This window comes from Sus scrofa, chromosome 1, assembly GCF_000003025.6.
Source record: "Sus scrofa isolate TJ Tabasco breed Duroc chromosome 1, Sscrofa11.1, whole genome shotgun sequence".
Classification (NCBI taxonomy): Eukaryota; Metazoa; Chordata; class Mammalia; order Artiodactyla; family Suidae; genus Sus; species Sus scrofa.
Genome location: NC_010443.5, coordinates 126,837,387 through 126,864,155, shown reverse-complemented (window position 1 = coordinate 126,864,155; position 26,769 = coordinate 126,837,387). Strand labels below are relative to the sequence as shown.

General features: G+C 41.5%; 1 protein-coding gene and 1 long non-coding RNA gene across 4 annotated transcripts; one reads left to right on the top strand and one right to left on the bottom strand.

Annotated features, from left to right (window-relative positions):
* LOC110261204 lies at positions 1,257–20,011 on the bottom strand. Its single transcript, XR_002345119.1, has 2 exons — positions 19,581–20,011; positions 1,257–2,920 (listed from the first exon to the last, which is right to left on the bottom strand). It is a non-coding gene; the product is annotated as an uncharacterized LOC110261204 (long non-coding RNA).
* Positions 20,113–26,435, top strand: B2M (beta-2-microglobulin). 3 transcript variants are annotated; one of them, XR_002345114.1, is made up of 5 exons: positions 20,174–20,329; positions 24,030–24,305; positions 24,873–24,900; positions 25,553–25,614; positions 25,909–26,435. XR_002345114.1 is itself a non-coding variant. In XM_021096362.1 (4 exons), exons 1-3 carry the CDS (start codon positions 20,263–20,265, stop codon positions 24,884–24,886), a joined length of 357 nt encoding a protein of 118 aa, XP_020952021.1. In that variant the 5' UTR covers positions 20,113–20,262; the 3' UTR covers positions 24,887–24,900; positions 25,909–26,425. The 3 variants fall into 3 exon arrangements, 1 of the variants encoding a protein (XP_020952021.1); XR_002345118.1 differs by having other exon boundaries at positions 25,553–25,670; XM_021096362.1 differs by lacking the exon at positions 25,553–25,614 and having other exon boundaries at positions 20,113–20,329; positions 25,909–26,425.

The window sequence follows — 26,769 nt, the reverse complement described above, 5'->3', positions numbered from 1 at the left end:
AATTTTATTATTTTGATGTCATATGAATATTAACTACATAGAAAAATCAATAAGATCTAAAAGATAAATTATTAGGATTAATAAGAGAATTTAATAAATTTGCTGAACACAAAAATCAGCATATAAAAGTTAAATGTATATTTCCTTGTACGGGTAAGAAACAACATACATAGTACTTATATATATGTAAATAAATATGCTATATATATTCAAATATACAGTTTGAATATATACATATATATGCACATTTAAATATATATAGTATTTAAATACAGATGCATACACTGATATAAAACAAATCAAGATCTTAATGGAAAAGTTGTAAAAATCATGATGTTTCATTGAAAGAAATTAAGACTAAAAAAATGGGGAGAGAGAATATGTTTATGAACAGGAATTTTAATATCCTAACTATATCATTTCTTCCCAACTTGATTTATAGATTTAATGTAATTATTTAAAAATTTTAATAATTTTTCATGAAATTTGACAAGCTGACCCTAAAAGATGGAAGAGGGTTAATGGAGAGAGAATGACAAAGACACTCCTGAAGAATAATATATAATATATGTGAGGGATTTATAGTAAAACAGGAAGAAATTGGCCTAGGAATGGACAAAGATCAATGGAACAGACTAGAGCCTAGAAACAAACTCATGCACATACAGAAACTTGACACACAAGACATTTCAGATCAACAGTAAAAGGAAGAACTTTTGACAAAAATGGTGCTGAGACAAAGAATCAGTATGTCAGGGAAAAACAGGCCCCTACTTCACACTGTGCACAAAAAGTTCCAGTGGAAAAGGACTTAGTGAAAATAAAAAATTTAAACATAGGAACAAATGTAAAACCATTTTTTATGACCTCAAAATAGAAGCCACAAATTACATGCATAAAGCAAAAGACTGATTAATCTCATTAGAATTTAGGACTACATTAAAATTAGAGACCCCACGAAGAAAATAAAAAGGGAGTTCCCATCATGGCACAACAGAAACAAATACAACTAGGAACCATGAGGTTGTGGGTTTGATCCCTGGCCTCGCTCAGTGAGTTAAAGATCTGGCGTTGCTGAGAGCTATGGCTTAGGTTGCAGATGCTGCTTGGATCCTGTGTTGCTGTGGCTGTGGTGTAAGCCAGCAGCTGTAGCTCCAATTAGACCCCTAACCTGGGAACCCTCCTCATGCCGTGGGTGTGGCCCTAAAAAAAGTAAAAAAAAAAAAAAAAAGTCAAGCCGCAGATTAACATATACACCACACCTATTGGTATCTAGACTATATCCAACATTACAAACCATTAAGAAAAAGGCAATACCCCTTTTGAAGAAAAAATGTAGGCAAAATAGTTGAATAGTCACTTTACCAAAAAATACACGCACACAGACACACACACACCCCCCCCACATATATACATATATGATGCTTGCCATACTGCAAATTAAAACTCATCACATCAGATTGGCAAAAGTTTTACAAATATGGATAGCTAAGTACTGGCAAAGACATACCCCTGATGAGAACTCATACTGCTGGTAGAAGCATAAACTGACAAAACAACTTTGTAAAATAGAGTATTATGAAGTAAAATTAAAGATGCACATGCCCTATCACCCAGAAATTCTACTAGAGAAACTCTTGTACACTTGCTGCAATAGATGTGAAAGAAAATGTTTACTGCAATACTGTTTCTAATAGTAAACAACTGGAAACAATCTAAAATTGGATAAATAAGATGTATTCAGACAATGGAATGCTACCCGGCTGAAAATGAACAAACTGTAGTTATAAAAATTAATATAGATGAATTACAAAAAAATAGAGTGAAAAAAAATCCCAGCAAGTCCCTCCCCCCAAGATAAATACAGTGACTCTATTTTATAAAAATTTAAACAGTAGCCAAAACTGAATAGTATTATTTGGGCATATATTTATAGAAAAATAAAGAAAAACAAGGGAATGGTAGAAACTTTCAGAATGGTAGTTAACCCTGAGGCTGGTCAAGTAAGGGAACAGAATGGGGATGAGCACGCACAATCAATTTAAAGGTTTTGAGGATAACCGAGTTCTTGCTGGGATGGTGAGAACAAGACTATGCATTTTAGGACTTCCTGCTGTGGTACAGTGGGTTAAGAATCCCGCTGGAGTGACTCAGTTTGTGCTGAGGCATGGGTTTGATCCCCAGCCTGACAGAGTGAGTTAAAGGATCCAGTGTTGCCACAGCTGCAGTGTAGGTAGCAGCTGTGGCTCAGACTCAATACTAAGCCCAGGAACTTATATGTGCTACACACGTGGCCATTAAAAAAGAAAAAAAAGAAAGACTATGTATTTTATTATTGTTGTTGTCACTTAAATCATATATATTCATTCATTTGTAAATAGGGAGAGGAAGGCCAGAACAATACTGTTATGCCACACAACCCTAATTTGACTCACACATGCATGCATATTGTCTAAGTGCAGAGGCTTTGCAGTTATGTTGCCTGGGTTCAAAATCCTGGCACTACTGCTTACTGTCCAAGTATATCTGAATTAGAATTCCTACCCTCTCTGTATTCCTTCCTCTGCAAAATGGAAATAATAGCAGTATTTACCTATAAAACTGTTAAGATTAATGAGATAACACCTGATTATGAACATAGATATTAAAAAATAACTATAAGGAAATGATCCTAATAGTAAACAAGATCACTTTGGACAGCAGATTTATAAGTGACAAGTTTTCTTTTTTCTTCTACTACTCAAATTTTCTATGTTGATATTTAATAAAGGTAAATTTTCATACAAATGGTGCTGGAAAGACTCAATGGCCTGGCTGCCATCTCGTCTGTACGAGTGGTCCGGGTTCCCGCCTGTCGCGTGTTTTGTTCTCTCCTGGTTTACTTTCGGTGATCTAGGTATGCCGCCGAGACACTCTCGAACTGAAGAAGAAGGAAAAAAAAAAAGAAACTGAAAACATTACAAATGTAATTGAGAGTAAACTACAAACAAAGCATTAAAAAAAATTTTTTTTAAAAAGTGCAGGAAAAATAGAATATCCACATACAAAAGAATGAAGATGGTGCCTTAATCATACCATACACAAAAAATAATAAATATACATTAAAGACCTAAATGTAAGAGCTAAAACTATAAAAATCATGTAAAAGAACTTTATGGTCTTAGATTAGGCAATGGTTTCTTAGACATGACACCAAAAGCACGAATGACTCATAAAAGGTAAAAGGTGACTTCACCAAAATTAAAAAATTTTGAGTTTCATAGGATACCACTGAGAAGGTGAAAAGAGACCCCATAGAATAAGAGAAAATATTTACAAATCATATACTTCATAAATGTCTAAAATATATAAAGAACTCTTGGAACTCAACAGTAAAAACAACTCAATTAAAAAATGAATAATAAATTAAGGTAGACATTTCTCCAAATGGCCAGTAAGCATATGAAAACGTGTTCAACACCTTAGTCATTAGGAAAACACAAGTCAAAACCACAATGAGATACCACTTCATTTTGACTTCACAGGTACTAGTATGGCTATGATTTTTTAAAAATTGGACAATAACAAGTGTTAGTGAGGATGGAGAGCTACAGGAACTCCCATACATTGCTAGTGGAAGTGTAAAATAGTGCAGCCACTCTGGAAAACAGTTTGGTGGTTCTTCAAAAAGTTAAATGACCCCATAATTCCACTGCCAGGTCTATACCCAGGAGAAATGAAAATATATGATGACAGAAAATCTAGTACACTACTATTCATAGCAGGATAATTCATAATAGCCAAAAAGGAAATACCACCTAAATGTCTATCAACTGATGAATAGATAAAAAATATGTGCTATGATCCCTATGAAATTACCTATGACGTTTTACAAAGAACTGGAACAAATAATCCTAAAATTTATATGGAACCATAAAAGACCCATAATTGAAAAAGCAATGCTGAAAAAAAGAAAGAACGAAAAAGCAAGCAGCAAGCAAGCTGGAGGCAATACTACAAAGCTATAGTAATCAAAACAGTATGGTACTGGCACAAAAACAGACATAAGTATCAATGGACTTTAGACAATACTGCAAAGCTATAGTAATCAAAACAGTGTGATACTGGCACAAAAACAGATGTAAGTATCAATGGAACAGAACAAAGAGACAAGAAATAATCCCACACACCTGTGGTCAATTAATCTTTGACAAAGGAGGCAAAAATATAAAATGGGACAGTCTCTTCAGCAAGCGGTGCTGGGAAAACTGGAGAGATGCATGTAAATCAATGAAACTAGAACACATCCTCACACCATGCACAAAAATAAACTCAAAATGGCTTAAAGTTTATTATTATTTGTCTTTTTGCCTTTCCTAGGGCTGTTCCTGCGGCATGTGGAGGTTCCCAGGCTAGGGGTCCAATTGGAGCTGTAGCTGCTGGCCCATGCCAGAGCCACAGCAAAGCAGGATCCGAGCCCTGTCTGCAACCTACACCACAGCTCATGGCAACGCTGGATCCTTAACCCACTGAGCAAGGCCAGGGATGGAACCCACAAGCTCATGGTTCCTGGTCAGATTCATTAACCACTGAGCCACAATGGGAACTCCAGCTTAAAACTTAAGCATAAGACATGACATCATAAAACTCCTAGATGAGAACACAGGAAAACATTCTCTAACATAAACCATACAAATGATTTCTTAGGTCAGTCTCCCAAGGCAACAGAAATAAAAACAAAAATCAACAAATGAGACTTAATCAAACTTATACACTTTTGCACAGCAAAGGTAACCCGTAAAAAAAACGAAAAGAGAACCTATGGAATGGGAGAAAAGAGTTGTGAACGATGCATCTGACAAGGGCTTAATCTTCAAAATATATAAACAGTTCATACAACTTGACAACAAAAAATGAACAATCCAATTGAAAAATGGTCAGAAGACCTACATATATATTTCTCCAAAGAAGACATACAGATGGCCAGTAGGCACATGAAAACATGCTTGATGTCACTAATTATTACAGAAATGCAAATAAAAACTACAGTGAGTTCCCACGCACTGGTCAGAATGGCTATCACTATTACATCTACAAATAACAAATGCTGGAGAGGGTATGGAGAGAAGGGAATCCTCCTATACTGTTGGTGGGAATGCAAATTGATATAACCACTATGGAAAATAGTATGGCGGTATCTCAGAAAACTACATAGAGAACTACCATATGATCCAGCAATCCCCCTCCTTGACATACATCGGGACAAAACTATAATTCAAAAAGATACATACACACTTATGTTCATAGTAGCACTATTCACAATAGCCAAGACAAGGAAACAACTTAAATGTCCGTCAATAGATGAATGGATTAAAAAGATGTGGTATCTGTACACAGTGGAATACTACTCAGCCATAAAAAAGAATGAAATAAGGCCACTTGCTGCAACATGGATACAACTGTAGATTATCATACTAAGTGATGTAAGTCAGAAAAATAAAGACAAATACCATATGATATCCCTTATATACGGAATCTAAAATATGCCACAAATGAACCTATCTACAAAACAGTAACAGACTCACAGACATAGAGAACAGACTTGTGGTTGCAAAGAAGGAGGGAGAGATAGTGGGATGGACTGAGAGTTTGGGGTTAGTAGATGCAAACTATTACATTTTAGAATGGATAGACAATGAGGTCCCACAGTATAGCACAGGGAACTATGTACAATCTCTTGGAATAGACCATATTGGAAGATAATTTAAGAAGGGGAGTGTGTGTGTATGTATGTATGACTGGGTCACTTTGCTATACAGCAGAAATTGGCACACTGTAAATTAACTTATACTTTAATTAAAATGTTTAGGAACTTCCCATTGTGGCTCAGCAGAAATGAATCTGACTAGCATCCATGGGGATGCAGGTTCAATCCCTGACCTCGCTCAGGAGGTTAAAGATCTTGCGTTGCTGTGAGCTATGGTGTAGGTTGCAGATGTGGCTTGGATCCCATGTTGCTGTGGCTGTGGAACCTCTAGACTTGGAACCTCCCTATGCCACAGGTATGGCCTTAAAAAGAAAAAAAACAAAACAAAATTAAAATAAAAAAATTTTTTAAAAATTAAAAATAAAAAAAGAACACTCAGTACCTTTTTGCAGGAGGTTATGACACATATGCTGAATGAAGAAGGTATACCTAACATACCAAACCCAAATGCCTACAGGGGCTAAGCAGGTGGAAAGAGAAGTACAAGAAATCTTAACCTGAGAAAAAGTGGCCCATCTAAGAGCACTGAAATCCAGCTCCAATCCATAAATTACTATGAAGGAATGAAGCCCCAGGGTGCCAGATCTTCTAATTTTTCAGTAACAACTGGAAATCCAGATTTTGTATGAAATCTTGTAATTTTACATGCTTATGAGACATAAAATCTCTTTAAAAAGTCCTAGGAGGTGCTGGCCATGCAATATAAATCCAAACTCATACATGACCCATAAGCTGTCAGTTTGCAACTGCCTGTACAGGCTAAAGTCCTGTGAAAGACCCCCTGGGTTAAACCCAACCTTTTTTACTCTTAAACTCTTTCTGACTCAGTATTCTAGCATTTAGCTGAGCACAAATAACCTTAATTAAAAATCAAACATATGATGGAGTCCTGTCGTGGCTCAGTGGTTATTGAATCCGACTAGGAACCATGAGGTTGTGGGTTCCATCCCTGGCCTTGCTCAGTGGGTTAAGGATCCAGCATTGCCGTGAGCTGTGGTGTAGGTTGCAGATCCCATGTTGCTGTGGCTCTAGCGTAGGCAGGGGGCTATAGCTCCGATTCGACCCCTAGCCTGGGAACCTCCATATGCCGCAGGAGGGGCCCAAGAAATGGCAAAAAGACAAATAATAACAATAATAATTTAAAAATAAAAAAATAAAAATCAAACATATGAGACAAATTTATGGAGAGTAACACCAAATTGTCTTCATCACTGACTACTCTTACAGGAGCAAGTAGGTACTACCACCACTCAGGCAGCAGAAAATAAATGAGAGCACCTCTCAGCAATGGATTTCAATCTGATACAAGATATTCTGTAGGTGAGTGTCCAGCTTGGCTCACTGTCACTGTGGCTACCAGATTCAAGGAACTCCAAATGTGAAGTATGCTAGCCATGGAGCACAATAGGAATCCTCTAGTTTGTAGCTCTTTATTATTTAATGCAACGATGACAGCTGGGCTTTCTAAGACCTGGAAGTTAGGGCAGAACTCTATGACAGTGAAAGGCACTAAGTAAAGCAGGAACCAAGCAAAGATGTACTTAAGAGTATAAAAGTGTCTATCTCTGTAAAGATTTTGAGTGAAAAGGTAGGGTGTCAGCAAGACAAAAAATGGAAATAATAAAGTAAATGCAAAAAGGAGGTTTCTGGGAGCTCCGATTGTGGCTCAGTAGGTTAAGAACCTGACTAGTATCCATGAGGATGTGGGTTCAATCTCTGGCCTTGCTCGGTGGGTTTAAGATCCTGTGTTGCAGAGAGCTATGGTGTAACTTGCAGATGTGGCTCAGATCCTGTGTGGCTACAGCTGTGGTGTAATCCAGCAGCTGCAGCTCTGATTTGACCCCTAGCCGGGCAACTTCCATATATACCAGTGCGGCCCTGAATAGAAAAAACAAAAAGAAGTTTTCTGTACCTAACAACTTGGAAGGAAATCTTGGCCAGTTTCATGTTGTAGTCATAATTAATATGATCGTCTTCATTTATCCCCTTAGGGCCTTGAATAGGAATGTCTTCTAGAGTTCTTTCACTCTAGTAGGTGTCGTGGGTCTTGTTTATGTTTTAAAAACAATAAGCACAGCAATAAATGATGATCAAACCCAAATTTGTGTTACTATTGCTCCTGTTAAAAATGCAAGGTGGAGAGGTGTCACAGAGAGGAGGAGTATAAAGACATTAAGTTTCCCTGACATGGACTCCTTATCCCCATTGCTTAGGACAGACTGATAAAATCAACCCCAGAACTTCACCCACTTGTAACTGTGTGTGGTGATGGATGTTTACTAGATTTATTGTGATAACCATTTTGGAATATGCACATATATTGAATCATTATATATTCATCTGAGACTAATATGTTATATGTCAATTATATCCCAATTAAAAAGAAATTGAATTTTAAGGGAAATTAGCTTTATAAAAAGAGCATTTGTTGTTACACTAAAAACATTACATAAAAATATCTCATTGAACTTTTCAACCATCCTATGAGGTAAATCTACACCCATTTGTAGATACGGAAACTAAAGCTCAGAGATTTGAACAGGGTCAATGTGTCCAAAATGCAAAGTTTTTACTTTCTCACTATACCACCCCCACAAATAAGACTGAGGCTGAGACCACGGGAATGCATAAGAATTAGGAAGACAAAGTATGAGTGCAGGTGTAGATGAAGAGATGGCTGTCACATTTCAGAAGCATAAAGAAGGCTATGGTGGCAAAAGATAGTCAATGAGAAGCAACATGGTGAGGGATGACCTTGGCAGGGGACAGATGGGGCTAGGCTTCAAGACTTTTAGCTTGGATCTTGGGAGAGAAAGAAGCTAAAGAAGGGTTTTAAGCAAAGAAGCCATATGATCAGACACAGAAGAGCAGCTGTGGGGAGAATGGGATGCACGTAAACCCCCTGAGCACTTAAATGATAAACTTTTGACCCTTTCAGCAATTTGAAGGGAACAGATTGACATACATTTGTCAAGGAGATGACGAAAAGAAGTTAGAGATGGCCAGGTGACAGTGAGAAAAGACACCCTGTCCCCCGATGTTCAGACCTGGCTGTCCTCTAATAAGATATGCATTTTAACATCACCCCTCTGCCTACTCCACAGAGGATGGATTTGACGGGGGGAGAACAGCTATGAGGAGAGTAATTACAAGGCTGTTAGGCTAGTTCAAGTAAGCGAGGACAGCAGCACGGACCAGTGATGGCAGAGGAGTTAAGACAAGTGGACAGATTCCAGAAAGACTCGGGAGACAGAACGGCTAGGACCTGGTGATTAACTGGACGTGGACCTAATACTCAAAAGAGGCTGGAGATGTAGATAAGAGAGGAAACAGAAACCAGTCCCTGAGGATGAGGGGAGGAATGGGATCCAGAGCACACACAGAGGGATGGACCTTCATGGGAGGAGGGAACCCTTTCATTGTAAGAGGACGGAAGATGGAGAAGATGAGTGCAGGACAGGGTGTGGGGGGGATTTGCAATTTCCTGTGAGAAACTGAAAGGGCTCCCTTTAGATGGGTTCCACTTCTTTCATAAAGTAGGAGGTAAACTGAAAGGAAAGAGATGAACAGAGGTTCGAGGAAAGTGGAGGTTTAATACCACTGTTGTAAAGAATGGACTCATGAAAAGTCATTGTAAAATTTCCAGGCAACATGAGAGACCGCAGAAGGTAGCGAGTGTGAACTTAGAGTGGTCCCCATTTTCCTTTCTGGTTCTCTCACAGATGTGCAGTTGCTTGGGTGCAGGGAATGAGAAGGCAGAATAAAAGAAAAGGATTTGTCAGACCAAGTGCTACCACAGGGCAGGAGCAAGAGTTTAGGGCACATGCAAGAAAGTGACTGAAATGACGGGTCACAGAATCTATGCTGCCAAGGGAGGGACATGAAAACAGGACCCCCTCCTGTCTTCACTTGTGAACTCAAAGGACTGGGATTCCAATGACACCAGATGACAGAAGTGGGGGTACTTGGGTAAGCAAGCTCTAAAGCTGGAGCAACTGTGGCCAGATTGGGGTGTGCAGAACAGTGATTCATGGCAGGAGCAGTTTCACATAATGACAAAGCCCAGGGTATAACTATGGGAAAGGACAGCTAAGGTAAACTAGACGGAAAAGTCACTGACAGTGAACTGAATGAACAAACCATGAGGAACTTACAGGGAGCTTACAAACTCCATAGGAAACATACACACACACACACACACACAATCAGAGAAACAAGAACACCCAATGAAGTGCCAAACTGTAGTTCAAAGCAGAGGTGCTCGAGAAGTCTGAAGGGGAGAATCATAAAATGAGCAGAAATGTACAAACGGAAGAAATTTTAATAAGGAATAACTTTACGAGAGAGGTGGAACTCAGAGCATGGACAGGACTTGATAAACGAAAAGAGAGGACTGACGTTCGGTGGGGGTGGGAAAGAACTAGTGTCAGGAGGCCGGAACGGTACAAACACTTTCATATTTCAGAGCACTCTTAGAAAAGAAACACCCAGTCAACTTCCTGGAGAAGTCACACAATTAAAGTGCACCGATGTAAACAGGTAATGGATAGCGATCACTCATTTAGTTGGACAGGACAGATCCCTAAATTGACTCCAGGGAACAGAACAGTAGTCTTCACTGGCTGATGTTACAGGGGCTGACTTCAGTGAAATTTGTCCTGAGGAAGTGTCTGGTGCTCTCTTCAGTGTTCTCCTGGGATGCAGCCAAAACATGCAGAGGAAAAGAACCCTACACTCACCAGAGCAGCTGAGGTGGCTTTCCTCCCTCCTCACCTGTCAAACTGTTTTCCAAGGAAGAAGATTAGGAGTCAACTCTACACATAAGGACATATTTTAGTTGGTGAAAATGACCTACAGATAAATAAGCACACAGTCTTAAAATGTGCTCATCATCCCTGCTCAACGATTTTTTAAAATCAAACTTATTTTTTATTAGGGTATAGCTGATTTACAGTGTTGAGTCAATTTCTGCTGTACAGCATAGTGACCCAGTCATATTCATGTGTGTATGTGTGCGTGTGTGTGTGTGTGTGTATACACATTCTTTTTCTCATTATCTTCCATCATGGTCTATCCCAAGAGAATGAGTATAGTTCCTTGTGCTATATAGTAAGACCTCATTGCTTATCCATTCTAAACGTAATAGTTTTCATTTACCAACCCCAGACTCCCCATCCATCCCACTTCTTCGCTTCTCCCCTTTGGCCACTGGAGATTCTCATACTACGTGAAATAAGTCAGAAAGAGAAGGACAAATACCATACAATATCACTTACATATGGAATCTAAAATATGGCACAAATGAACATAACTATAAAACAGAAATAGACTCAGACATAGAGAAAAGATTTTTTAAAAAAGAAAAAAGTGTTAAAAGGCCATTTGAAACAAATGAAAAATATCACAGTAGGAAGAAGTTCTGGCTGATAAGTGAAGAGGAAATTAACCCTTTTTTGTGAACCAAACAATGAGCAATTAGCCCATCAAAGTACATTTCCAATTTGTACTCAGATATTTGTTTATTTCATTCATATGAAGTTATGACCAAAAATCCTAATGGTTTGAAATGGCCCTAAATACTGAAAGTCACAGATTAGCCTATTTTAAGATAAGCAAGTTGCAATAAATAGGCTGTTCTGTGTGTGTGTACACTCACATATATACATATTCCTCTCAAACATTAGAAAACAGAAGTACGGAGTTCCTTTGTAGCTCAGCAGTAACAAACCTGACTAGTATCCATGAGGATGTGAGTTGGATCCCTGGTCTTGCTCAGTGGGTCAAGGATCCGGTGTTGCAGTGAGTCGTGGTATAGGTTGCAGATGCGGCTCAGATCCAGTGTTGCTGTGGCTGTGGTGTAGGCCAGAAGCTGTAGCTCCCATTCAACTCCTAGCCTGGGAACTTCCACATGCCACAAGTGCACATAAAAAGCAAAAAAAAAAAAGGCTACACAAAAAAGCACTCAATTTTTGCTAGTATGTTTCGAGAGCCAGAAATGTGGACTTTCCAAAGGAAACATTTCAGGAAATATTCAACTGGAGAAAGTGAGATTAATGTATCTTGTCAAAGTTCTTTAAGAGGTGATCTAGGCATCCAGGACATTAAGCCACTAAGAAACAACTCCATGCAGGGTAAATACATATATCCTGGAAAGCAGCTGAGTATTTTAAGTTCATGAGTATTTTTTCCTCTGGAAGTTTTACTACAGAACTGACCATTCTCCCTATATCCCAGTCCCTAAAACTAAAAGCTTAAAAATGCTTATCTTTCTAGGTATTCTCCTCTCCCTCACCATCAACATCTTTATCAACAAAGGTACAGATCCAACCTAAACCACTCAAAACGAGAATTCCTCTGCAGAGCTATGTGTCAATAATCCTGTCCACTGCCTGCACAGGCAAGAGAAATGTGAAACAGTAGAGTACCCTATTCTAAGCATCTCTTTCAGGAAACATAATGTGTAGGAAGGTACATTTGTTGGTGAACAACAATATGCTGTCACTGTGAAATGACAGACATGTCTATGATAATAAGGATATACCTATAAAACAAAATGATACTGTTTCAAATTCATTGGTCACAATTTTACAACTCGTAAGTTTGATTCTGTTAACATAACACGTAAAACAAAAGGGAAACAGTACTTAACCCAACTCTAGGCAGTTATTGTTCAAACACTCCTTAGCAGGTAGTCGTTGGAAGGTAGCTAAGGGAATAGATAAAGATGACCATGATGTCGCTATGCCTTCTGACAGCACACCAGAAGATCAAAAAAAGCCTACTTACACATGGGACCTCACAAGAACAATTAAGACTTTTTTTTAGGCCACACCCATGGCATCTGGAAGTTCCTGGGCTAGGGATCAAACCCCTGCCACAGCAGCTACTGAAGCTGCTGCAGTTAATGCCGGATACTTAACCTGCTATGCCACAAGGGAACTCCTTCAGATGTCTTTCAAAGAAAAAGAAGGAATTTTATAATCAAGGGTGGTGAAGATACTTCTGACTTAAAAAACAGAAGCTTGGGAGTTCCCATTGTGGTTCAGTGGTTAATGAATCTGACTAGGAATCATGAGGTTGCGGGTTTGATCCCTGGCCTTAGTCAGTGGGTTAAGGATCCGGCACTGCCATGAGCTATGGTTTAGATTGCAGACGCAGCTCGGACCCCGAGGGTGTGGCCCTAGAAAAGAAAAAAAAAAAAAAAAAGCCTGAGTGCTTTGATTTCTGCTGCCTTGAGCTCTCAGGATGAGACACAGTAAATAGCTCTGTAGCCAGTTTAGGTCAGCATATTGTCCAATAGAAATACAATGTTAGCCACCAATGTTTGCCACACTTATCACTTTAAATTTTCCAGTAGCTGCACCGAGAAAAGAAACAGGTGAAACTAGTTTTTTGTTTGTTTGTTTGTTTGTTTTCGTCTTTCTAGCGTAGCATCTGTGGCATATGGAGGTTCCCAGGCTAGGGGTCTAATCAAGCTACAGCTGCTGGCCTATGCCAGAGCCACAGCAACTTGGGATCCAAGCTGCGTCTGCGACCTACACCGCAGCTCATGGCAACGCCAGATACTTAACCCACTGAGCAAGGCCAGGGATCAGACTCATGGATGCTAGTCAGATTCATTTCCACTGAGCCACGACGGGAACTCCTGAAGCTAGTTGTAATATATATCACTTACCTTCCCATTCCCAAATATCATTCAACATGTACTTATTACAAAAAACTATTAAAGAGATATTTTATTTCAGTACTGTCTTCAAAATATGGTCTATATTGGACAAGGCTCATATCCCTCCCTGATTACTTTCCCTAAAATACATAAAATTACATAGTAATTCATAGATTCAAACATGCTAAAAGACCACCTGCAAATATTTATGATATTTTGATCTTCATGGGCTTTTGCAATGTCTCCTCTCTATAACTATACAAAACAGTTGCATTACACCTTCCATCTTTCAAATTAAATCCAGAGATGAACAGTATAATTTTCACTAAAGCAAGCAGTCTGGGCTTGCTGTGGTTTCCCACTGTTAGGAGAATCCTCCTATATAAACCTAAGGAAAAAGTTTAGACTATTTATTATATTCTTCTATCCACAGTGGTGAGGGTAGATGCGCAGAATTAGTAGAGAACAACTCTTTAGTTCACCTAATAACATTAATTCTATATACAACCTAAGAGAATATAAACTGCTCTAGGATTTTCTGCCCCTTTCCCTTCCTCACCTCCTTCCCCACAGCCTCTTTCACTGCAAACCAAGAATATAGAAGTGGGTGGTGAAAAGGGGGCAAGGAGTAAGGAATAGTGGCTGCTTTTATTTCTTCATCCTAAACCAAGACAATGACATGTTTAAAGGAATTGTCATAATCAAGGATAAGTCCCAACAACCAAATATGTCTATTATTTATAGAAGATGGTCTTCACAATTGACAAAATACATTTTGCTAACTAATATGAATGCTTTCAATGACTTTAAAAAAGTGATTATTTGTATTTACAGACTTTGAAGACTCCAAAGTGGCATATTATAGAATAACTCTGTCCAACAAAACCTTCTATGATGATGCAAGTGTTCTATGCACTGTTCAGTAGCCACAAGTGGCCACTGAGCACTTGAAAATGTGAGTAGTGCAACTGAGGGACTAATGATGCTACAGCTTCAAATTAAATAATAAAATGAAGTCATATTTAAATAAGAGTCCTAATTCTGAAAATAATGCAATGGAGTGAGATGAGGCTACTATGTTGATAAAGTTTTGCCTTTAGTAGAAAACAGTTTTTTATCAAAAAGTATTAAGATTTATATCTTAAAAAACTGGACTCAGTGCCATTATGCTCTTTTTTAAAACTAAAAAAAGTTCTTTTCTATTAAAATATAGTTACTTTCCAATGTTGTACCACTTCATTATGTCCTTATTGGAGAAAAAGACGGACACTTTTTTTTTTTTTTTTAATGTCTTTTTGCCTTTTCTAGGGCCACACTCGAGGCATATGGAGGTTCCCGGGATAAGGGTCTAATCGGAGCTGTAGCTGCCAAGCCTACGCCAGAGCCACAGCAATGTGGGATCTAAGCTGTGTCTGCAACCTATACCACAGCTCATGGCAATGCCAGATCCTTAACCCACTGAGCAAGGCCAGGGATGGAACCCACAACCTCATGGTTCTTAGTTGGATTCGTTAACCACTGAGCCATGACAGGAACCCCAAAGATGGACACATTTTATATTTCTATCTTTATAATTAGATTAATGATTTTTCATAAACATTTTATACTGGTTCAGAGTGAAAAATCGGGAAAAAATCTAAATGCTAACTATGGAAAAGATTAAACAAACTAAGATATACTTAAAAGGCAGAATACTGTGAAACCAGTAACATCATTAGCACATGAACTATATTTCCACATGAAAAGACATCTTTTCAGTGAACAGGCTATAGAGTGAACAGTGATTTCAACAACAACAAAAAGACCATATATACTTTGAGTAGGAAGCAAACTTCTTAGGCACTGTTCCTTGGTAACAGTAAGCATGTAATAACTATTTGTTCACTGAATAAATGAAAAAACAGATGGATAAACTAAACTCTGTTCTTGAAGAAAAGAAAGAGGCCAAATGTGAAGGAAATAGCTGTCAGTTTCAGGGATGAGAAAAAAGTATCAGAATTATTCTAATTAGAGATGACTCCACCTCAGCTGACATCTTCAACAGGTTGAACTGAAGAAAATGGGCATGGTACACAGCACAGTGTCAATTAATCAATCTATATTGAATGAATAAAAGACTCATTGACCAAGCCGGGACCCATTCCAGGTTCCTTGGGGCTGCAGAGGATCAGGGCATAGTCTCTACCCACCCCAGAACCAGGAAGCAAATATAGGGACACAAAAAAAAGGAGCAAAGGTTCTGAGAAGGAACCAGGCTATCTCTAAGGCATTGCTGCCTCTGTCATTCCTCTCCTGTTACCTCCATGCCTGAAGGGTGTAATCAGAGAGGAGAGGGGGTCCTGGGAGAAAGAACCAGGCATGGCCTTCTTGACATAAGAGAAGCCATTTTAGGCTGAAGCCATTTGGTGATCTGAGCCTGGCCACAGCGCTTGTTCTTGAACGGGTCCCAGTAATTAATGACCTTAAAGGAATAAAAGAATGCAGGAACTCATGGCTGTTATCAAGCTAGAGAAGTATAAAAGTAGTAAAAATAATATATCAATTATAAAGACTTCCAGTTCTGTTTCAATGGTAAAGATGAGCCTGAAGCATTCAATCACCAGGTCAATTATAACTTAACGTATGATGATGTTGACTTTTCAGACCCTTGTGACTTCACTCAACTAAAGCTTAGACTCTCCCCCTTCCCAGTACCTTCAGGAATATGCATGTACCCTTAGCTTAAAGCTCCCACAATTTTGCTGTTCTAGGAGACACTGCTTTGGGAAAGATACCTGGTGTTCACTTAACTTGCAAGTAATAAATTCTTCCTTTTCCTGATCTTTGGCTTGGTTGTGTCCTTTGGTTCCACATTGATCAAGAGGTGAACCCAAGAGTTCCCTGGTGGCTCAGTGGGTTAAGGATTATGCATTGTCACAGCTTTGGTTAGGGCCTCTATTGTGGCATGGGATTGATCCCTGGCCAGGAACTTATGCATGCCAGGAGACAGGAAGGGCAGTAAAAAAGAAGAGGAGAACCCAATTTCTCCACCAACAAGGGGAGCCAAGGGGCCAGCAGGGCTTAGGCTGCAGACTACCCCCACAAGGCCACACTGCCAAAAAGGGCCATACAGGTGGCTGCCTACAATGCCTAACAATGATACAGGCATCTGTGCTTTCGGTTGGTCTTTTCAATGGGGACTTATTGAGGTAAAATTGACATAAAGTCTACAATTTAATAAGTTCTACTACACGTACACACCTGAGAAACCATCATCATACTCAAGATAATGGACATATCCATCACCCCAAAGTTTTCTTATGCTTCTGATGCTCCTTCCATCCCCTGGAAACCAACCATCTGGTTCTGTTACATAGATTCATCTGCATTATCTAGAGGTTTAAATAAAAAGAACCACACAGCATGTACTCTCTTTTGCCTTGCTCCTTTTTTCAGTCTGAGTATTTCATCCATGTTACTGTGTGTATCAATAGTTCATTCCTTGTTTATTGCTGATAGTATTCCATTGAATAGATAGCTACCAGTATGTATTTATCCAATTGCCTGATGGAAGTTTTGATTGTTTCTAGTTTCTGGTTATTACCAATGAAGCTGCCTTTTAAAAAACTTCTTTAAGTTTTCTAAAAATTAAAAAAAAATTAATTGAGTATAGTTTATTTACAAAGTTTTCTTAGTTTCTGGTGTGGTTCAGTTATTTATATATATGTATATATCAATTCTTTCTCATATTTCTTTTCCCATATAGGTTATTACAGAATACTGAGTAGAGTTCCCTGTGCTGTGTAGTAAGCAAGTCCTTGCTGCTTATCTATTTCCAATAAAGCTACTTTGAACTTTGTGAACCAGTCTTTGTACAGATACACACTTTCATTTTCTCTTGGGTAATACCTAGGATGGAGTGGTTGTATCAAGGGGCCAAATATGTTAAACTTTTTTTCTTTTTTGTGAGATACCACCTCACACCAGTCAGAATGGCCATCATTAATAAGTCCACAAATAACAAATGCTGGGTGTGGAGTAAAGGGAACCCTCATCCACTGTTGGTGGGAATATAAGCTGGTACAGCCACTATAGAAAACAGTTTGGAGATACCTTAGAAATCTATACATAGAACTACCATATGACTCCACAATCCCACTCTTGGGCATATATCTGGACAAAAGTTTCCTTAAAAAAGACACATGCACCCTCATGTTCATTGCAGCACTATTCACAATAGCCAGAACATGGAAACAACCCAAATGTCCATGGACAGATGATTGGATTGGGAAGATGTGGTATATAAACACAATGGAATACTACTCAGCCATAACAAGAATGACATAATGCCATTGCAGCAACATGGATGGAACTAGAGACTCTCATACTGAGTGAAATGAGCCAGAAAGACAAAGACAAATACCACATGATATCATTTATAACTGGAGGCTAATATACAGCACAAATGAACATTTCCACAGAAAAGAAAATCATAGACTTGGAGAATAGACTTGTGGCTGCCCAGGGGAAGAGGGAGGGGGTGGGAGAGATCAGGAGCGTGGGGTTATCAGATGCAAACTATTGCTCTTGGAATGGATTTACAATGAGACCCTGCTGTGTAGCATTGAGAACTATGTCTAGATACTTATATCACAACAGAACAAAGGGAGGAAAAAAAATGTATACATGTAAGTGTAACTTGGTCCCCATGCTGTACAGTGGAAAAAATAAATAATATAAAATAAAACAATAATAATAATAAATAAAAAACTGTCAAACTAATCAACCGTACCTCAGTAAAAATTACAAACAGAACAAAACAAAACAAAACCGAAACCCACTGTCAAATTGGTTTCCAGCTGCTCATCCCAATACTGGGAGATAACCTCCAGCTTCATCTCTTCCCATACTCCCAGGGCACTAGAAAACAATTCAACACCAACTATCCAGGCCTTAAGAGCCTTAAATGAGTTAACGACAAACAAACACATGAGAGGGGCAGGACTGTCTTTACGCATGACTATGTGCCTAACAACTACCCTTGTATTTCAAAAGAGTTCTAGGTAGAGCCCGTAGAAAAACTAGGTAAATAGCATCAATAATCCTGGTACATCTGTTAATCATTGCACAACATTCTCTGTGGGCTAGGACTCCCTGAGGCTCTCCCTGTGCATTATTTCCCTTCACCAGGGCTTCGGAGAGGATCCCACTTTCTCTGGTGTCCACACAACCTCCACAATAAAGATTATGAGAAGGTCTAAAAATATGTAAAAGAAATGAGGGTGACATTTGCTGGGCTCTTTGGGGAAGCAGGACCCAACTCCCTTCAGCTGCAAACCAGGGGATTTCCCAGGTTGCTGCTCCTCCCCACCCCCAGGGTCACTTCCTCTTCTGTTCCCCCAGGAAAGACCCTTGGACTTAGTCACCTTGGGATGGCAGCATCTTTTTATTCTACCTCTCTCTGGAGGGCAGGTTTTCTTAAGGAGTCTCTCTCTTAGCACTGACAGTCTTAGTCTATAAGTCTAACTTTTTGGGTTAGACCTAAATGTAGAAGCAAGCCAAATTCTCACTAAAATTGCCCAGGCCTCTATCCTCTAAGTGTCTGAGGCATGAATGACAATGGAATCAGACCAGTTTGAAATCTAGTACTTAGCCTTTGTTTCCCTATACATAAAAACAAACCTTAGGAGTTCTGTTGCAGCTCAGTGGGTTAAAAACCCGACTAGTGTCCATGAAGATGTTGGTTGGATCCCTGGCCTCATTCAGTAGATTAAGGATCTGGCATTGCTACAAACTAGGGATTAGGTCACAGTTGTAGCTTGGATCTGGCCTGGCTGTGGCTGAGGTGTAGGCCAGCAGCTGCAGCTCCCATTCTACCCCTAGCCTGGGAATTTCCATATGCACAAGATTCGGCCCTAAAAAGAAAAACAAAACAAAAAGACCCCAAAGCCTCCTAGAGATTATTCACATATTTGATCCAATTTTCCTTCCTTCCTTCATTTGATTCACTCATTTCACAAATACCTACTCTATGCTAAGCACGAGTCTTGTGTGGTGTCGGGATGGGAATGATGTCATTCAAGAGGTCTATAAGCTCTACTGCTGTAAGCAGTGACTTTTTATTTTTTACTGTCAATGGTCAATTCCCCCAAATCAACAAGACAAAGAAAATACAGTAAAGAAGATTACCTAAACAACAGAGACAAGATACAAGCAAGACTTTGTTGGCACAGGGCTTTCCAAAAAGAAACTTTCCTGGAGGGATTCAGGAAGCCAGAAGGTCCTTCTTCACTTCTGCTGGCTCTCTGAGCTGGCCTCAGGAGGCCTCGAGGTGCCTGGACTCTTCTTCTTGTCCAACGAGTACAAAAGCCCCAGAGCTTATTTCTAGGCTGTAATTGTGAACCCATGTTCTGATTCTGCCCGGTTCCATTCTGTCCTTAGCCTTAACTGCTTTGGTTTTCTGTTTTCGTGATTAAAAACTACAGTTTCTGGGTTCATAAATGCCTGGGGCTTGGTATGAAAGTCCCCCGGCATTTCTAGCGCTGATCTGAAAAGCGAACGTTGGTGCAAACTGCTTTGCTAGGGCAGAAGGCCCACGCTCCAGGCTTGGGTGCACCGCCCAGATCGGAGGGCGAAGATGTACAGAGAGTGAATCCACCCAGTCCAACCTTTGCCTTCCTACGCATCATAAGACTTAGAAAATGAAACTGAAAACGGGTTGGTCCCTCATTCTAACCTGCTCGGGCAGCGCTCGCTAAGAGACGGGTGACGGGCCTGGCGGGCAGGGTTCTGATTGGCAGCCTGGACGTGGGCTATAAATGCGGGCAGGGAGCCGAGCTCTCATTCCACCGCCAGCACCGCTCCAGTAGCGATGGCTCCCCTCGTGGCCTTGGTCCTGCTCGGGCTGCTCTCACTGTCTGGCCTGGATGCGGTCGCGCGTGAGTCCTCCTCCTCCCCTCCCTCTTCCCTCTTCTACCAGCCCTGCCTCTCCCGCTCAAGCCATCGGGCACTCCGGGCGCTAACTCTGGGGGCACTCTGGGCACGAACGCTGGGGGGGTCAGGTCCCGCTCGCCAAGTTTCCCTTCCCGGCTCGGTGGACAAGCCCCGGGCTTCCTCGCTGTGGAGTCGGTGGGGTGGGCTAGGTGTGGGGACCGGGTGCGAGTCCAGCTTGTGTGGGCTCGGCGGAGGGAACCTCTGACACGCCGGTGCCTGGTGGGAAGCGGTAGACTCTCGGGGTGCGGGTAAGCTTCAGATCGACCGAGGTGGGGGAGGGGTTCTCTTCCGCTGCTCGGAGGGACTTCAGGCTCCCTAGGCGCACCTGGAGCAGAGGACCCGCTAGCGGGTCCCAAAGCGCAGGGGTGGGGCGGGCGAATGGGTGGAGTCGCCCCCAAGTCCAGGTCTGTCAATCGGCTGGGAGCCTGAGGGTCTTGAGCTTCGACCAGGCACCCGCCAGGTTCAGCTGCCCTTCTGTACTTTCCCCAAATATGTTTGCCATTTAATCGTGAAATGCGTCCTCGAGGCGAACAAGATGTCTTATCATCAGCACGTCACAGATGAGGAAAGGGAGGCACGAAGAGTTTTGAAGTAACTTAATTACACCGGGGACAAAGGGCAGACAGGGGAGCCAGACCGGAGCATTTGGCGGGGTTGTGTGCCCTTTGGCTGTAATCCGGGCGCTCTCCACATCCTTCTAGGGTGAGATTCTTGGGAGCAAGCTGGGCGCCATGGCCCCTGTTGCCTTTCTTCACAGAGGACTTCCTCTTTGGCTCCTTGCCTGGTTCTTTCTGCGATGAGCTGAGTCTGCTTTCAGTTTTGAGTAAGCGAAGGTTTATCAGTCAGAAGGTTTATCAGCCGCAAAACTCCAGATAGGAGTAATTAACATGCTCACCCAGGCTGTCTGTCAGGACACTGTGGAACTCCAGTACCTTCTACATACTCCGCAGTGTATCAGACCCTCAGATTTTTCTCACTCACAAAAGCCTTTGTGAAGTCGGGTTTTGTTTTGTTTTGTTTTGATCAAGAGAAAAAGGAACTTATACGTTGTTGACAATATAAAACATTATGTGTGTCATCACTGTTATTGATATTTGGTAGTGACTATGTAAGCCTTTCAAACAAACAAACAAACAAACAAACTGAGGAGTTCCCATGGTGACCAGGGGAAAGGAATCCGACTAGGAACCATGAGGTGGTGGGTTCAATCCCTGGCCTCAGTCAGTGAGTTAAGGACCCGCCGTTGCCGTGAGCTGTGGTGTAGGTCGCAGATGCAGCTGCGGCTGTGGTGTAGGCCAGCAACTGTAGCTCCAGTTCGACCCCCAGCCTGGGAACCTCCATGTGCCACAGGTGCAGCCCCCAAAAGCAAAAACAAAACAAAACAAAAACAAACAACCCCCCCTCGACATGAAAACTATCTTAATTTGATAATTTCCAAAATAATCCATGCCTGGAAGATACACAAGAATGTTTCTGGAAGACATATAAGAAAGTGTTAAGTGGGAATGCCTGTGGGGTTGTATTTTGTGCTGTTTCCTGTGTGTGGATTTCATTTCACTGTGGGCATAAGTTAGTTGTTCAGTTTAGCTATAGAAACTCAGCTCTCCCAAAGTCACATAGCCAGCAGTGGCTGACCAGATTCTGCTATTGCTGCTTTCTTGGAAGAGATTATTGTGATGGTCTTGCAGAGACCACAAAGAGAGAACTCCAGGCAGGATGAACATGTGTTCTCATGACTTTAGCATTTATTATGTTCTAATTACTAGAAGCTCAAAAGCAAAGAGATTTCTGATTTATCTTCATTTTTAACTATGAAAACATATCAGGGCTTCGTGGTATTTGCAGTCTAGCTCTTGGTGGGACTAGGGACCTTTTCTTTGATGATGGGGTGTCTCTAGGCAGGTACATCTGGTCATTGACCAGGTACTACCCACCTCCCCACCTTCTGAACATGGAGGAAGAGATGACCTTTATAACCATGTACCCTGAATGTAGCTGTATTTAAAGGTGGGTTATTGACATGTAGAAGTGTCAGTCTGTATTTTTAGTAGCAGTAACACTTCTCTCCACTTTGAGAGAAACACTTAGACAACTGACAGTACTTTTTTCCCACATCCCCATGGAGGATCTAGTCATGCATCCCATGTTGGAAACCACTGTTCTACAGCATTATACAATATTGACAGCCTGGCAGATGATGGCAATCAACCTTGACATGCTGATTAAGAGTGGGAATCCCATTCTCACACACTTGGCCTTAATGGAGAGTATGTTTTCTCCCATTTGCTACAGTCCTCACCCTTCCCTGTTGTTCTTACCCATCCCAACTCACTCATTTAAGGTGTTTGCCAGCTCCTCTAGGCCTTTTGGTTCTGTTCCTTTGTTTTCTAGCTCATGAAATCAGGTACAAAGTCAGATTTGTCACATAGGCTCTGGACATAGTAAAAAGGTTGTGTTTTGTACAAACCTACTTTTTTTTTTTTTTTTTTTTTTTGTCTTTTTTGCCATTTTCTTGGGCTGCTCCCACGGCATATGGAGGTTCCCAGGCTAGGGGTCGAATCGGACTTGTAGCCACCGGCCTATGCCAGAGCCACAGCAACGCAGGGTCCGAGCCGTGTCTGCAACCTACACCACAGCTCACAGCAATGCCGGATCCTTAACCCACTGAGCAAAAGCCAGGGATCGAACCCGCAACCTCATGGTTCCTAGTCGGATTCATTAACCACTGCGCCACAACGGGAACTCCAAGTACAAACCTACTTTGAGTTGACTCTCTCAGGAACCTGAGCAAGGAGGTAGTAATAACAACACCTGCCACTTACAGAACAATTGCTGTGTGCCAGGCAGTGTACTAGGCACATACCGAGAGGTCTGTTGGATGTGGATCTAGGCAAGAGGCAAAAATGAAAGGAGTAAACATAAGGAAGAAAACTGACGGGGCTGAAACAGGGCACAATAATGTGAGTTTTTTGATGTGGCTACTCTGGAAGGTTGTGCAGTGAGAAATGAAGCATGAGAAGTAGGTGGGACCAAATCATGCAGACGCTGGAGTGAGCACGAATTCAGTGTCTGCTGAGGAGCCATGAGAAGCTCTTGGGAGCCTCACAGAAAGGTCCTTAACGATTTGGCACAATCTCCACTGACAGAAAAAGATGTTACTAGAAATCTGCTAGAAAAAAAGCCTAAAAGGCCTGTGTAGGGGAACTGTGTGGGCAAGTCACTACGTCAGGGTTTATCCCTCAAAACGGAGGCTGTGGAGTTCCTGCTGTGGTGCAACGGAAACGAATCCGACTGGTAACCATGAGGTTGGGAGTTCAATCCCTGGCCAAGCTCAGTGGGTTAAGGATCTGGTGTTACCATGAGCTGTGGTGTAGGCCAGCAGCTACACCACAGACCGGGCTCCGATCCTGCATTGCTGTGGCTGTGGTGTAAGCCAGCAGCTACAGCTCCCAATTCAACCCCTAGCCTGGCAACCTCCATATGCTGCAATGTGTAAAAATGGAAGCTCATTTGGCCTGAAGGGAAATGGGCTGGGAGAAATGGATGGCCAAGTTTAAACACTTGGTGCCTGACCTGGCTTTAGACACAGGTAGCCCCCGGTGAAATCCTCTGGCGTTTCATCTGTCTTTCCTTGATGTTCCTCAGGTCCCCCGAAGGTTCAGGTTTACTCACGCCACCCAGCGGAAAACGGAAAGCCAAATTACCTGAACTGCTATGTATCTGGGTTCCATCCGCCCCAGATTGAAATTGATTTGCTGAAAAACGGGGAGAAGATGAACGCGGAGCAGTCAGACCTGTCTTTCAGCAAGGACTGGTCTTTCTACCTTCTGGTCCACACTGAGTTCACTCCTAACGCTGTGGATCAGTATAGCTGCCGCGTGAAGCACGTGACTCTCGATAAGCCCAAGATAGTTAAGTGGGGTGAGTTTTCAAGTTCTTTCCTTCACTGCTGCCAACCGAATCTGAGCATAGCCACAGCAGAACGCTGCTCTGACCTAAAAGCATCTGCATCCTGGGATTATCAGGGACTTTATTAAAGCTCCGTCTAGTAGCACCTTCTGAGAGACCTCTGCTTGGCACAGTGCCTGAGACAGTGGTCTCCCTGCAGTGAGAGCAAGGAGCAGCAGCAGCAGCAGCAGCAGCACTTGCACAAGTGCACATGCACTTCCAACAGTTCTTCCCTAGTGGCTTCTTTGGCTTTCCTGACAGCCTCGGGGAGAGTCAGGACCAAGGAGAGTCTCAGGGAAGCACAGGCCTTGGTCTGTAAGCCCTGCTCTCCTGGTGCCCTCCAATCCTGGACCCCTCCAGTTGTCTGGCTGGGGTGGGATCTAGGCCACCAGGCAAGGTTGGGTCCTAACAAGGCGCTCATGGTCAGGGACGGGGGGCTCTCCTGCCAGTTGTATTATAACAGTTTCAGACACTTGTTAGTACACAGTATTTCAAAAGTAAACTTTAACTGTTTTCCTTTCTCCATTTTCTTTTGCATAGATCGAGACCACTAACCGGCATCACAGAGGTGAGTTTCTAACCTCACAGTGGTCTTTTTAAATGTCACTGTCCTGGGAACTATTATAGACAGCTCTAAGGTGCTGGCACTCACTGTCTGCAGGACATTAATCAAGGCATCAGTTCAGCAGGCAGAGAAGAATCCCATGGGGTCACATTCCCTCCTCCTGTGGAGTGGCGTGAGGAAGGCATGTGGCCCTGGGTGTGGCACTGCCAGCACCACGGACCCTCTAAAGGAAGGAGCCGCAGGGCTGCTGTGACAGGGCAGAGGCAGCATTTACCCACAGCACTCGCAAGGGTTTGCTCTTTCTTCTGCCATTTCTACACTGGGCATCTCTGGGCCTTCAAGAGGGAACCGTCCTTTCCTTTGCATGGCAGTTGCTTTGTTATTCAGCCACAAGCCAGGAGGGACCTGGTTCTGTAGACGTACCGTTTCTCAGCAGTGTGGGCACTATGTTTGCTTCTGGAGGCTCTCAGTCCAGTACAGGAGAGAAATGGAAACAGACTGTTGTAACTCAGTATAAAGATACTGCAGCCGATGTTTCCTGCAAGTAGCTCTAACTGCATGAAGCACGGAGGCATTCATTGGACACGTCTTTTGTGTCTTCGTTTGGAGTTTACAGGGGGATAATCCAGCTTTTCTGGGAAATTCTACTCCACAGGGAACCTTGGCACTGAAAACCTGTTCAGATTTCCTGTTACATCCTGGGCCTGGCCGATCAATGTGAGGAACATCAGAGAGTTTGGGTGCCCTTCCCAGAGAGACACAGTTTCTAAATGGTAGAGCCAGGATCTAATCTCTAATACCAGCATTCTTTCCTCTAAGGTTGTGGGAGAACCAGTGGGATAAACTAACTGGGTATGGAAGGGGTCTGTAAGGGGTCTGGAAGGTGGCTTGCAGCTACTTCTTTGACCCACAGTGATTCCTACAGCACAGGTTAGATAAATTGGTGGTGCTATCTGTAATTCAAATAAAATAAATGTATTTGCTAATTACGTTTTCTCCCCTTGTTTTCAGATTATGAAGATGCTGCATCTGGGTTGGATGAATCCAAATTCTGATTTGTTGCTTTTTAATACTGATAAGCTTTTATACTTTATGCACATAAATCAGAAATCGTATTGATGTTACCACAAATGTTGTCTTCTTTGTAATTCTACCTTGGGTGTAGTCTCCATGTTTAAACTGTCTGAGCAGGTAGATGTAGAGGGGGTGCCGGTAGCCTAGAGATGTGGAGGAAAGAATTTCAGGGTTAACATCAAACATCTTGGTCATGTATAAAGTCTTCAGTTTCAAATGCACATAAAACTAGATAATAAAACAGCAATCTAACTTTAGAGTAAACCTCCAGTTCGTCATTTTTCTCAGAATTTTGGGAAATTTTTCAAAAGATAATGTCAGAATTATTGGAAATATGTTATAGAGTTGACATTTTGTCATGTAAAATCATATTTACTTCTTACATCTTTTGATTGAGACATAGTTGTGCTTGTTTTTATTTTGTTTGTCCAACTAAACTGATGGTAAAACTTGATTTTTAGTACTTAAATATCATATGCCTTCTAACACCTTTGTTCAAACAGGGAAATTGTCTTCCACTATCACTCGGACAAGAGTGAAACTCCTCATGTATATGTTAGGTTTGGTTCACAGTTGAAGGTGTATCAGTGCCTGCATTTTACAAATGAAGAACTACATCTCCAAGAAGTTAAATGACTTAGGGGACACATATGTCTGCTGGGAGACCTGGCTTCTGTCTTTTTATGAAAAAAATTATTGAAGTATTGTTGACTTATAACATTGTATTGATTTCTGCTGTATAAAAAAGTGACTCAGTTATGCACTCCTTTTCTTACTATTTTCCATAATGTTTTATCA